We start from the raw sequence: 14,612 nt of genomic DNA, 5'->3' as shown, positions 1-14,612 counted from the left end.
CTGTGTTGTTTGTGTACTTCCTAGAGGCATCTGCTTGGCCACTGTTAAGTAGCAGGAGGCTGGATTAGATGGATTTTCTATTTGATCTAGAGGGCTTGTATGTTCAGTTTTATTTGGCAGAAAGTATGGATTTTGTGCACTTATCTGGCTCATATCTCAGGTGCACATAATACCCACACATCACTGACTCCCTGCCTCTGCAAAGACCACTAAAGCATTGTCAGTGGGCCTGAGACCCCACAACTACTTGGCATTGCTCCCAAGTTGCCCGAAAGCACACTCACCTCCTCTCCTTTGCTGAGCCGATCCACTAACATGTGACTGCAAGATACAGAAGAACACTGAATATCAGCCAAGACGTTCCTAATATTGGTTTTCAAGGCATTCGCCATATCATTTCTTCAGATTTTGTTCAATATGACTCTACTTCAGGCTCAGATAGATCAAGCTATTGATTCCCTATTCCTGGACTAACTTCCCTCCCCACAGAGCACTGGTTCTCAACCTGTGGGTCCCCAGATGTTTTGGCCTTCAACTCCCAGAAATCCTAACAGCTGGTAAACTGGCTGGGATTTCTGGGAGTTGTGAGCCAAAACACCTGGGGACCCACAGGTTGAGAACCACTGCTATAGAGGAAACAGGACAAGTGGAAATGCAGAAAGCCCATGGGAAGAGAGACCTAAGGCAAGGCTAGCCCTCAACTTTCTTTTCCCATAAGGCCCTTAGTCAAAAATCGAAACTATATCAACACTGGGTTTGCTGCTTTGAGTCCTCTTTGGAGCTGCTTTGAGCATCCTTTGGGGAGATAAAGCAGAGTAATAATAATAATAATAATAATAATAATAATAATAATAATAATAATAATAATAATAATAATACTTTGCAAAGGGGTTGGTGCTCCAACTATTACAGTATTTCTTCCATTGTAGGATGCCCTTTTCCCTATATAAACATCTCTAAAAATGGGGTGCGTCCTACGTAATTTTGTTGTTGGTGGTGGTGGTACTGAAATTAGGATGCACTAGCTATGCCCGGCCACGCATTGCTGTGGCGAAGTATGGTGATATGGGAAATAAAGTATTGAGGAATTGGTGGTAGTTAAGGTAAAGGGTAAAGGTTTTCTCCTGACATTAAGTTCAGTCGTGTCTGACTTTGGGGATTGGTGCTCATAAAGCAGATAATATGAGATTATAAATGGGTTATATAGCTGTGTGGAAAGGCCTTGAGTCTACACTGCCATATAATCCAGTTCAAATCTGATAATCTGTATTTTATAGGAAGTGTGGAAGAGGCCTAAGTGAGACCTAACTCTGCCTGTCCCCTGGGCTGATTGGGTTGCTAGGAGACCAAGTGGGTGGAGCTTAGCCTTCTAACTGGCAGCAATTGGATAAAAGCAATTATTCCTCTCCCTCTAATTAGGGCTTTATTTTTCTTTTCTTTTTGTTGTATCAACCTAGAGGCGTGGATGAGGGGTCATGTTGTCAATTTTCAAGGTTGTGGGGTGTTTAGTTTTGTTGTTTTGTTGGTCGCCGGGATTCCATCACTCTTTTATATATATAGATTTTACAATTGATGGCATCTTACAATTGAAGAAAGACAGTATTATCATGTTCTAGTATATGTAAGTGCAATATACACACACACGCAAAACTGCACCTGGAAGCCAATTGATTTGTGAAGTGGCAGCCTTAAATGAAACTTCCTGGTATGCAACTTTAGGGGCCAGAACAAAACACTTTTGCGTTCCTACCCAAGTGTTTGAACAGTTTGAATAACCTAATACACAAATTCATTCTTTCTTCGCCAAGCTTTTCTGTCTACAGAAGAAATGACCAACTCTGGGGACCTCATCACACAAGAGCATCTATCCACTTTAATCCACTTTAAATGCTGTGGCTGCCTCCTGCAGAATTCTGGGGCTTGTTGTTCAGGGAGTGTCTTTAGACTGCTCAGCCAGAGAGGCCCTGGGTCTCATGAAACTACAACCCCTGTAATTCTGCAGAAGGCAGCTACAGCATTTAAAGCAGATAGATCAGTGGTTCTCAACCTGTGGGTCCCCAGATGTTTTGGCCTTCAACTCACAGAAATCCTAAAAGCTGGTAATGTCGTCGTCTCACTCGTTCAGTCGTTTTCGACTCTTCGTGACCTCATGGCCCAGTCCACACCAGTCACTTCAAGGATACCGTCCATCCATCTCGCCCTTGGTCGCCTCTCTTCCTTTTTCTTTCCATTTTCCCCAGCATCATGATCTTCTCCAAGTTTTCCTGTCTTCTCATGATGTGGCCAAAATACTTCAACTTTGCCTCTAATATCCTTCCCTCCAGTGAGCAGTCGGGGGTTATTTCCTGGAGGATGGACTGGTTGGATCCTCTTGCGGTCCAAGGCACTCTCAGGATTTTCCTCCAGCACCAAAGTTCAAAAGTGTCTATCTTCCTTCGCTCAGCCTTATGGTCCAGCTCTCGCAGCCAGAGGTTACTATGGAGAATACCATTGCTTTCACTATGCGGACCTTCATTGCCAGTGTGATGTCTCTGCTTTTCAGTATTTTATCGAGGTTGGCCATTGCTCTCCTCCCAAGAAGTAGACGTCTTCTGATTTCCTGGCTGCAGTCTGCATCTGCAGTGATCTTTGCACCTAGAAATATAAAGTCTGTCACTGCCTCCACGTTTTCTCCCTCTATTTGCCAGTTGTCAATCGGTCTGGTTGCCATGATCTTGGTTTTCTTGATGTTTAACTGCAGCCTGGCTTTTGCACTTTCTTCTTTCACTTTGGTGATAAGGCTCCTCAGCTCTTCCTCACTTTCAGCCATCAGAGTGGTATCATCTGCATACCTAAGGTTGTTAATGTTAATTCCAGAAATTTTAACTCGACTTGGATTTGTCAAGCCCCGCACGTTGCATGATGTGTTCTGTGTACAAGTTGAATAGGTAGGGCGAAAGTATACAGCCCTGCCGTACTCCTTTCCCAATCTTGAATCAGTCTGTTGTTCCGTGGTCTGTTCTTACTGTGGCCACTTGGTCTTTATACAGATTTCTCAGGAGACAGACAAGGTGACTTGGTATCTCCATACCACCAAGCACATGCCACAGTTTGTTATGGTCCACACAGTCGAAGGCTTTAGAATAATCAATAAAGCAGAAGTAGATGTTTTTCTGAAACTCCCTGGCTTCCTCCATTATCCAGCGGATATTGGCAATTTGGTCTCTTGTTCCTCTGCCTTTTCTAAACCCAGCTTGGACATCTGGCAGCTCTTGCTCCATGTATTGCTGGAGTCTGCCTTGCAGGATCTTGAGCATTACCTTACTGGCATGTGAAATAAGTGCCACTGTACTGGTAAACTGATTGGGATTTCTGTGAGTTGTAGGCCAAAACACCTGGGGATCCACAGATCGAGATAGATGCTCTAGTGCAGTGTTTTTCAAACCTGCTCTTCCAGGTGTTTTGGACTTCAGCTCCCAGAAATCCCAGCCATCTTACCAGCTGTTAGGGATTGTGGGAGCTTAAGTCCAAAACCCCTGTATGTGATGACTCATGGGCCTTGTAGTCCTGTTCCTAGTACTATTGTGGCAGACGAAGAGGAAAACATGGGATTTTCGCCGGTTCAGCCAGAGCCGGAGCCTCTCCACCTGGAGGATGTTTGCCCTCAAGAATTCAGCCAAACAGGCCTTGGGCAGAACTCCCCCCCGTTTTCCCGGAGGGACAATTATACTATAGATAGAGGAGTCAGAGAGGCTAATCGCCGGAGCCTGAGAATCGCTGCCAAACAACTAGCTGATTAGGTCTGCTTCCCTTGGGAAATTCTAAGGAGTCATGCATCTGGACAGAGTTGGGTTTCGCTTCTCGTTCTCTAGGGAAAGTGTTCTGTTGGCGGGAAAACGAGACCCAATATAGGTGTTTGTCGCAAGGGGAACTTTGCGGAGTCAATTAATCAGCTTGAGGAGAGAGATCGTGTGTGGACTTCGTAATCCCAGTTCCTTGCTTCCCGGATCAAGTCTCAAGCCTTGCCTTGTTTCACGTTTTGCCACGGACTTTGTTTCATGCTTCATGTTTGCCTCGTTTCAAGTCTTGGATCAAGTCAAGAATCAAGTTTAATTCCAGCCTTGTTGTCAAGCTTCATTGGACTATAAAGACTCTGTTATTTCCCCACACTATTGCTTGGCAAAGTGTGTGTTTCGGTCAAGTGGATTAAAACTTTGAAATCTAATATCTTATATTGGACAATACATTTCTGGACTATATTTGACCTCATCTGAAAGGTCTGCTTCTGAACTATATTCTTCACTTGTTTTTATTGTTTTTATATATTTCTTTAATAAAGATATTAGATAGAGTCTGGCCTCTGCGCGTGGTTATTGGTGTTCTGCAGCCTGGGTCCTGACACTGTAGGAGAGTTTGGGAAACACTGCTCTTGTGTGATGAGGCTCTACATTATGTGTAGGAGGAGGATTCAAGCTCGTATTAAGCAACACCTTTATGAACAAATCCAGGATGAGGCCTTTCTGCCTCTGCCACCTCCTGGTTCTCTTGGGGGAGATGCTGAAGCCAATCTGGTTAATAGAGAACCAGAGGGAAACAAAGCCAAGGATTCCCCTTTGATGACTGGAAGAACTGTATAAAGACCCTTGCCCAATCTATATGCTCAAAGGTGTATTTTAGTGCCAAAAACATGTGTGTAGAAGTGGTATCCAATAAGGAAATGAATTTATTTGCTGCCTTTTTTACTGATGTCTTCTTCTCGAACTCAGATCTCAAGATATATTCCTTTGCAGATTTATTTGATGTTTGTTTGGCCCTTTGTTGTTCTGTAAAGCCATTCTGCTCCTGAGTCAACTCTTGATGGCTATGTAATTGATCAGTTATGTTATTATTTAATTTTTGATTATGTGTTATATTTCTGGGATTTGGTTGGGTTGTTTTATTTGTTTTTGTTGGTTTATTACGGCATTGAATGTTTGCTATTCTTTTGTTGGAAACTGCCCTGAGTCCCCTCGGGGAGATAGGTGTGGCATATAAATAAAGTTTAATTATTATACCCATTATTATTATTATTATTATTATTATTATTATTATTATTATTATTATTATTATTACTGGAGAGCTGGAAATGGTCTGACCAAATCATCTCTATAACATTATACTACACAAAAGTTGTTTTTGTTTTGTTTTTAGAAGTTAAGCAAAACCTGCTTATTACCTAAATAGGAAAGTACCAGGGAATATCAAGGGAGCTCTCCAGGAAGGGCTTGGAACAAATTCTGCCAAAAGCTCTGGAAAGCCACTGCCAGTTAAAAGTTAGCAATACTAGGTAATGCACACTAAAAGCGTAACTCAGTATAAGAGAGCATCCTATATTTCCAAGTAGTATAACTCAGTATAAGAGAGCATCCTATATTCCCAAGTGAAGTAAACCGGTCTTCAGAAGGCTTACCCAAAGAGGAACCAATCGTAGGCCACTGTCAGGTAAAGTATCTCTGAAGGTTCCAAGGATGTGTGGATCAGCCCATCCTAAGGAAGGAAAGATGCTTGATAAATACACCATGCATTACAGATATTCTTTGCCCAGTTTCTTCCCTGCTGATCAAACACTGCAACCCCCATAAGGCAAAACAGATTAAAGTTCAGGGTACTGCAGAGATCTAGTTTTTTAATAATACAAAATCTATCTACAAAGCAAACATTATTTTCAATCCAAAGTTATGCATTTTGCTCACCATAAAGTAATGAGATCTACATTTGAGATCACAAAAAGGATGCTTCTAGTTCTTGTTCACTTGGAATGTGGTGGAGTCCCCTTCTATGGAGATTTTTAAACAAAGGCTGGATGGCCATCTTTCAAGAGTGCATTGATTGTGTGTTCCTAAATGGCAGAATGGGTTTGAACTAGATGGCCCTTGTGAGCTCTTCCAACTCTTTGATTACTGAAGATGAAACTCCTAGATTTGCTAACAGCGTGATATATATTTGACACTGAGAAGTGCCCACAACTTGCCTGCATCTGTTTACAGCTTCTCAGATTCTGCAGTACTTTCTCAGCCAAGAGCTTCTTACTTCATTCCCTGACATCAAAAGTCCTTATCAACTTCTCTAGCAAACTAATTTAACTTGTACAAACAGAATAAAATCAATGCAATGCAATTCTATTTGGCTGAGCACAATTTTTCCCCAGTGCTGAAATCCACCTGGGCTAAAGATGGAAATCGATCTCAAGAGAAAGATGAGAGGAAGCCAATGTTATAGGTCTGCCTGAACACAAGATTAATACAATGTGCCACAAGGACAACACAGAAATGTGTGTAGAGTCAAAAAGTCAAACACAAATTATGTCAGGTTCTGGGGAAGCAGTCTGTGAAATTCAGCCAGCGAATAATAGACATTGCCCAGAAATCAGAAGCTAGAAGGGAAAAGATGTTTGGTATCAGGATTCTTGGGACTCCTTCCAAATATCTCCTTAATGTGGAAAATAGATATCACTCTGCCTGGCCTATTGGCCTTTGGGGGGATAATCTATACAAATATAAAGCAGCATTATGAGAAAGTAGGTTTTGGGGAAAAAAACTGCCATTATGGAGGCTGCAACAAATGTTCAGTCTCACCTCCCGGATTCTCTGGGGCTCCACCTATAGGGAGCTTCTGAAATCTAAGTGTAAGTTTTCAACAGAGTGCAATTAATATTCTACCCACCCTTATGTCATTCTACGATGAAATACAAGATTTAACCACTCTAAAATCTGCCCCCTTCCCCAAACTTTGTAAGCAATAGAATGTCCCACCAATTTTATATATGGGAGTTGTGTCTTCTGCCAGCAGAACCTTGCATCTTCTAAAAATAAATATATGCACAAAGCAGCTGGCTAGGGTTAGCAGGAGGGAAGACATACCCTACACCCTGGATGCATTCTTTGCAGCCCCAGCTGCACCCTCACATCTGCCATAGCCAAGCTAAGGCACTTCTAGGTACTCACAGCCCACAGGGAGAGGCGCAGGAGGGAGATGAAGAGTGGCGTCCTGTCCCAGCCGGATATACAGTGTACCAGGAGCCCACTGTCATCTGTGCTGAGCCGGCAGGAAAGGAAAGCAAAAGCAGAGGGAGGAAAAAGAGCTGTGTTACTTGTATGGCATTCAAGATGAAAAGACCCCCACGGGACCGAGGCCTCCGTTTGTCCACAGGGGATGCAATGGCATATGCCGGGCCAGCTGCACAAGGCTGAGCATTCTCCAGAGATAGTTTCTGCAAAGCAGAGGAAATTAGAGACTATGCCAATATATTCATCCAGACTTAGAATTAATCACACATTTCATCTGCCTGAGAAGTTAGCATCCATTCTTGAGAATCTGGAAGAAGTAAGTTACAAACAACCAATTATTTCCCTTCTAATGAGTAAGGTATAACTAGATTACAAGTGTAACTTAAATAGGGGTAACTTTAATCCCTCTTGTAGTACAATGGTCACTGCTTTAAATCATTTTTAAGAACCAGAACATTAAATATTTGTTTTTAGAAAATCGTAACAGTAAAAAGAAAATGGGTTTCAGTATTCTCTTAATATGTTTCTATATGTGTTTTGTGTATCACTTGGTGAGCAGTAAAACATTTTATTAATAAGATGGTTTCAGACTGTGGTGAATCTCTTTCTTTGGGGATTTTTAAGCTGAGGCTTGATGTCCATGTATCAGGAGGTATTTCACTAGGTATTCCTGAATGGTAGAATGAGGCTGGACTGGATGACTATTGGAGTCTCTCCCAAATCTATGATTCTATGAAATAAATAACACAAGAACATAAGAGCCATGCCATATCAAAGAATTTAGTCCAATTTAGTCCAATCGATTTAGTCCAAAATTCTGTTTACATAGTTGCCTATAGGATCCCTCCCTGTAGAACCTCCCATTTCACACTTCCCAGGGACTGTTCCTGATATTGGAGGTGATACACTGATAGCCACTGATAATCCCTTTTATCATGAAGTCATCCAAACTTCCTTTAAAGGAATCCAACCTGGTAGCCATAACCACATCTTGTGGTAAGAAATTCTACTCAGTTAAACTCTGTTTGAAGACACCCTTCCTTTCTTCCAGGGGGAGCAGTAATAAACTACATTTTCAGACCGTAGAACTATAGTCGGCTCTCTAGATTTGTGGGTTTAACTCTTCTGGTTTATATCAGGCATCTTGGAGGCTGTGCTCGACTCCGGCCACGTGGGGGAGGGAGGGGGTGTTGTCGCTCCATCTTCCATGTCAAGGAGCTTCCTCCTGATCGATGTCCTTAAGGGCGCCTTTATTAAATCTCCCTGCTAAAAGTGGTACCTATTTATCAACCCGCATTTCTGCTTTCGACCTGCTAGGTGGGTGCTCACCCACAACCTGGGCTCAAACTGCCAACCTTTTGATCAGCAGGATTTTTCTGCAGCACAGTGGTTTAGCCTGCTGTGCTAAGCCCGGCCCTGGATATATAAAACTGGATATACTCAGTCAATATCTCCTCCAGAGCTCAAGATGTAGAGCCAGCACTGAGAGCAACAGATGCCATGGTGTTGCCTGAGAACAGTGAGCAAGAAAGAAGCACATCAGCCAGGGAACTGAGCCCCTATGAAAGCTTGCACCCCTTGAAAAGGGGAGATATGGTCCATTCATTGGTTGGAGGAAAAACAGTGACAGTAAACTCGCTCTTTCTTCAGCCATGAGGAAACAGAAAAAAACTAAGATCCACAAGTTACAAAAATAGCATGGCCATGTTAATGCATATGTACAAATTAAAATCCAAAACCCATGGGAAAGTATTGTCTATCAGGATCAGCTACACTTCCATAGAACAAAATGTCTTCAACTACTACCACCCTTGTGTTTCCAGCACTGACGATCTAGCATTTTGTCTTTACTAGTTGTCATGTAATATTTGTACATGTACCGGCAAGTTAACAAACCTGCACTTCTCATTTTGGGGCACAGTTTAACTACTGCTGGCACAGATCACATGATTGATGAGGCAGACTTCCCAGTTTCAAACATTTGGATGTGTAGATTGACCTGTGGATTGAGGCCCACAAAGAAATCAAGCTGAGGCTCACAAAGAAATCCACATTTGCTATGCCCAGCTATATTTTAGCCGAGATTTATCTTGCCTTCTTTTTTCTTAAAATAGTTGCTAAGGAGGCCACCCCACAGGGCAACTCATCCCACTGCCCCTTCACTTTTGTTCTCATTCCACTGCAAGAAGAGAAACTCACCGTCACCATTGATAATGGAGATCAAAAGCTTCAGGTAGTTCTGTGTCTGCTGCACAAGGTCCCAGCTCTGAATGGAAGGAAAGCGGTGGAGAAGAGAAGAGAACATGAGAGATGAAGCAAGAGCTGTCGGGCCCCACTGTAATCCTGTTCTAAGTGTATCTTACAAGCACTTCTTCCATTCATTACTTACTACCTGCCTTACTATTCCACATTTAGTGCTCCAACAAAGAAGCAGTCAGCAAAGCACTGAAAGTTGACAAGGGAGCGAAACTGCAGAGCCACTTGAGCTCTTACAAAAACCAGTCACTCCATGGTTTCCACAGATGCATCCCTTTTCTTTGAAAGCTCTTGCCCCATTGTTCTGGTGTGTTACTTTTATTGGCAGTCCCATTTAGCTCTGCAATATTCACCTTCATCAACAGGATCACAAAGGAAAGGACAAGGCAGGCTTCTTTTGGTAACAATGCAAGTTTAGAACAAAAATACTACTTTTGGACATGGCAGAAGCAAACCAAAAGCTATCTTAATAACAGCAATAAATATATGTATGCGTGTGTGGCTTTTTTATTCATGTGAATGACAGCTTCATCAAATTTTCTTTTCTCACTAAATCAGTGGTTCTCAACCTGGGGTTCCCAGATGTTTTTGGTCTTCAACTCCCAGAAATCCTAATAGCTGGTCAACCAGCTGGGATTTCTGGGAGCTGTAGGACAAAAACATCTGGGGACCCCAGGTTAAGAATCACTGCACTAAATGAATAAGTTTTTACATCTCACTAACAAATTTGTGTAGAACTAGTTCAAGTAAGACTATAGTGGCCAGCCTATGAGTTCGCGTTGTTCAGTTCATGTTATACAGTATAAAGACTTCCTCAATGGACAAAAGCGAGGGTAATGAGGAACCGGATTGCATGAGCTGACATTCTGAAAGCAGACCTTTATCTGGTTGCAGATTTGATGGGAACCCTGCTGTGCTCCTATTGGCAGAAGAAGGAATTGAACTCCTTCTTGGTGGAGAGGTATATGGCTCTGCACAGCCAGGATTACCACTGAAATTGGCACTCAGGGAGGAGGGTTCTTTCAGGAGCTCAGACACAGACAGCCTGTGTGAGTCTTAGAATCATAGAACTGGAAAAGACCACATGGGCTATCTAGTCCAAACCCCTGCCATGCAGGAAAAGCACAATCAAAGCACCTTAAGATCTTCCCTGAGGCTATTCTTCCCTTCACGGGGAAGCTGGTGAGGGAATATTCTGTTGTGTACAGTATTTTCAGCTTTCAGCAGCATGGTGTTTAGGCTGAAGACATGAACAGTGAAATCTCTCCTGGAAAAAGAGTTTGCAATTTTATTCCAAATTCGTATTATATAAAAGGTCTTGGAACAGATCGCTTTCATAGTATGTGAGCCTACTATGCATTATTCACATTCCTCAGCTAGTGTTTGAAGTATAGTGTTCACATATGTCCAGTCAGAACTCCATGGACCAGTCCTTTCTGTCCAAAAACAGAGTCACTAGTTTTGTACTTCAGACTGCACTTTGTTTTTCAGAAGACTGGGGGCTAAGTGTAATAGATTTGATGAAAGTACAGCAAAATGCCCAAGGACATCCAGCAACATTTTTGCATTGAAGCAGGGACCTGGATTAAAGTTCCCCCCATTCCTAGTGCAACATTCTCATCATCACTCTATAATCTGGGTTAAGCAACTTCCGTAGCCCTCCAAGGGATTCTGGATTTGCACTCCCATTAGTTTTATCAAGTATTAAGGATTATGGGAAATGAAGTGCAGTAACATCGGGAAAGATACATATTCTCCCATTCTTGCTATAATCTTTCATTCCCACTGCAATATTTAAAGTTTCCTGCTTCATCTGGGAGAGATTTTAGGCACAAACTATCACTAAATGGTTCTAACAAAACAGTATCCGGAGAGAAATTGGGACAGAGGAGAAGAGAACACAGCTTCAATTTCTGATTCATTATTCAACTGTTCAAGGGAATTTGGTTCCACAGAATCGCAGGGTGTGTTCAGGACCCCTGAAGTAGAGAAAAATCGCTCTACAATCCAATAGCAAAGCATATTCTGAAAGGCTGATTAAAGCCTATGAATATCCCGCTGGGTTTCGACCCATTTCTGCATGGCCCCCCAAACAGGAAAGCTCAGTCAACGAGTGTTTCACTGCAGAAACAAGGCACAGTACGTGTTCAGGAGATAACTGAGTGAGAGTGGGGAATAGGAGGCAAAAGGAAGACTTTCCTCCCCAGGGAAAAATACTGTAATTGAAGTGGCAAGGACAGAAGTTTCACAATGATTTTACTTTGTCATGACCTCTACAAGTTACCTGCCAATCCTTAACAGACACGGGACAAGACTGGTTTTACAGCACACAGTTCCCAGCAGGAGCAAGATAGAAGTTATTGGTGCCTTCCAGACAAGTGATTTTATATTTTCCAGACAAGTGATTATATATTTACCATTTTATATATGATAATGACATGTACAATGCCTAAAACATTTCATGTATTACTCAGAGATGATTCAAGAAAACTGGAAGATATCCCGCAAAGGGGGGGCGGGGGGCGGAGATCACTTGGACTTCTATAAGGAACCAGGGAATGTCTTTCAGCAAGAGAGAGCAAGAACATCTTTTGTTCTTTATACAGGTTGAGCATCCCATATTGGAAAAGCTAGTGGCTAGAAGTCTTGGAAAAGCTTGGATCCTATCCTCTCTACACTGACACTGGGTTTATTACAGATCATTGACTTTTTAAAAGATATTGTTTGATTTAACAATTCATACAAAACATCTGAAGGATCGGTTTTCTTCTAGATAAACCTCCATAAGCTGTAGAATCCCTCTTTTCTGTGTCACCACCTTTGAAGGCTCATTTAGTGGGAACTCAGGAGAAGAATTATTGGAGGCTACTTCCAGATTTTGGGACTCCCTCTGTCGAGAGGCTGGGATGGCTCCCTCGTTTTCCTTCCATCGAAAGGTGAAAATATCTATTCTGAAAGGTTGGGAACTGCCTGAAAGTGCTTTTAATACTGCACCATTGACAATTATTTGTATATTTTGCTTTAATTCTATAGATTGTTGACAGGCGTTTAAAAATAACTTTGTATCTACAGTACAACTCACATACCCATTGTCTGCAGTTTCACCTGCTCACATCCAACAACATTATGTCCTCTGTAGGAATTTTCTAGGTCCTCCAGGCAATTCTATAGTATGCAAATTCCTAGATCTTCCAGGACCACTCTATTTGGTAACTTCTGGAAGAAGTGGTTTATTTCAATAGGGCTTGCTCGTATCAAGGTTCCTGTTTCCATTGTGAGTTCAGGGATGTGTCCCCTCATGGATACAGGAGTCCTACAGTACTTGTTTTTATCTCTATTTCGTTCAACTTTTGGAAGCTGTCTTGCCTCCCACTTTGCGGGGAAAGTGAGCTATAACTACATAAAAGTTAATATAATTGAGATGAATAACAATACAATACATTATGATACCATTAATTTTTGAAACAATCGGTTATTGATAATTACTTTAATAATATGGGTACAGGGTGTCTGTGGTGAAAGAGTGGTAAAGAAAAAAATTAGCTAATTTCCACACCTCCCTTTCCCTAGCACAGCTGCATCAAACTGGATATTCAAGCCAATGATAGTTCATGCTAATTCATTTCCATCTATAGTATCTGGAAATTTAAAGGGTAAATCATGCCATAGGCATAAATGAGTTATATTCCCTCTTGCACTAAGTATTAGCATCACTTGGCTGCTGAAGAATCAAAAGAAATGATTGACAGTCTGCTGCAAAGCCCTATCCAGAAAGGATGTGCTCAAAAATGCAATTAAAGGCACACAACGCTTGGCAGAATTGAGGTGAAATTGCAGGGCACTAGCATAGCACTACAGGCCATTGCTTTGTCATCAGTAACATCGATTTTTAGTGCTTCATAGGAAGATACCATCCTCAATTGTTGCATGTCATAGCATGCTTTTTTAAAAAGTTAAAGAATAATCCAGCCAGTTTTAATCACATATTTTAAATGTGTGTCAGTCTATTTTAATATATATTTTGTAGAATATTTTTAGATGATTGTGTGTTTTTAGTCATGTTGTAACCCACCTTGAGCCACGTGGATAGGCAGGTAAAAATAATATAACAACAACAATATTCTATGGACAAGGACACAATCCTCTAAGCATGGCAGCTACCTAGCTTTTTTATTCTTTCTGCGCCCCATTTTTGTCAAGAAGGGGCTGAAGATTGTGCAGCGGGTAGTATCATGAAGGAACGCAACCTCCCAGCTAAGTGTCCGAATTCATAGTTTGTGAACTCTCAATTAGGTAAAGCAAAGGAAAAAGGTGTTGGGCAAAAACAAAGGTATTTAAAGACAGCTGGAAAGATCATCAATGTAAGGAAGAGAAGCAAAGAAGATTAGGAAAAGTATAGTGTTTCCAGTTGCATGGAATTCAAAAGTAAGGAAATGTAGAATAAGACTATGGATGAAAAGTGAAAGATTACATAATAATAATAATAATAATAATAATAATAATAATAATAATAATAATAATAATAATAATAATAAAAACAATAATATACTTTATTTATATTTTGCTCTCTCTCTCCAAGGGGACTCAGGGCGGATTACAGAATCATAGAATCATAGAATCATAGAATAGTAGAGTTGGAAGAGACCACATGGGCCATCTAGTCCAACCCCCTGCTAAGAAGCAGGAAATCGCATTCAAAGCACCCCCGACAGATGGCCATCCAGCCTCTGCTTAAAAGCCTCCAAGGAAGGAGCCTCCACCACGGCCCCGGGGAGAGAGTTCCACTGTCGAACAGCTCTCACAGTGAGGAAGTTCTTCCTGATGTTCAAGTGGAATCTCCTTTCCTGTAGTTTGAAGCCATTGTTCCGTGTCCTAGTCTGCAGGGCAGCAGAAAACAAGCTTGCTCCCTCTTCCCTATGACTTCCCTTCACGTATTTGTACATGGCTATCATGTCTCCTCTCAGCCTTCTCTTCTGCAGGCTAAACATGCCCAGCTCTTTAAGCCGCTCCTCATAGGGCTTGTTCTCCAGACCCTTAATCATTTTAGTCGCCCTCCTCTGGACGCTTTCCAGTTTGTCAACATCTCCCTTCAACTGTGGTGCCCAAAATTGGACACAGTATTCCAGGTGTGGTCTGACCAAGGCAGAATAGAGGGGGAGCATAACTTCCCTGGATCTAGACGCTATTCCCCTATTGATGCAGGCCAGAATCCCATTGGCTTTTTTAGCAGCCGCATCACATTGTTGGCTCATGTTTAACTTGTTGTCCACGAGGACTCCAAGGTCTTTTTCGCACACACTGCTGTCAAGCCAGGCGTCCCCCATTCTGTAT

The 14,612-nt window shown here is 41.9% G+C and overlaps 1 protein-coding gene across 6 annotated transcripts in view; it reads right to left on the bottom strand.

Annotated features, from left to right (window-relative positions):
• The window catches only part of mtmr14 (myotubularin related protein 14), a 96,747-nt gene that overhangs the window by 43,444 nt on the left and 38,691 nt on the right, over positions 1-14,612 (bottom strand). For all 6 annotated transcript variants that reach the window (XM_008105550.3, XM_062973737.1, XM_008105549.3 and 3 more), the window contains 4 exons: positions 9,225-9,291; positions 6,963-7,048; positions 5,429-5,505; positions 285-321 (listed from right to left, as the gene is read on the bottom strand). In XM_008105550.3, coding sequence (XP_008103757.2) covers positions 285-321; positions 5,429-5,505; positions 6,963-7,048; positions 9,225-9,291 — 267 coding nt within the window. The remainder of the gene's footprint in view (positions 1-284; positions 322-5,428; positions 5,506-6,962; positions 7,049-9,224; positions 9,292-14,612) is intronic.

Source organism: Anolis carolinensis, chromosome 2 (assembly GCF_035594765.1).
Source record: "Anolis carolinensis isolate JA03-04 chromosome 2, rAnoCar3.1.pri, whole genome shotgun sequence".
NCBI lineage: Eukaryota > Metazoa > Chordata > Lepidosauria > Squamata > Dactyloidae > Anolis > Anolis carolinensis.
This window is presented reverse-complemented; position numbering and strand designations above follow the sequence as displayed.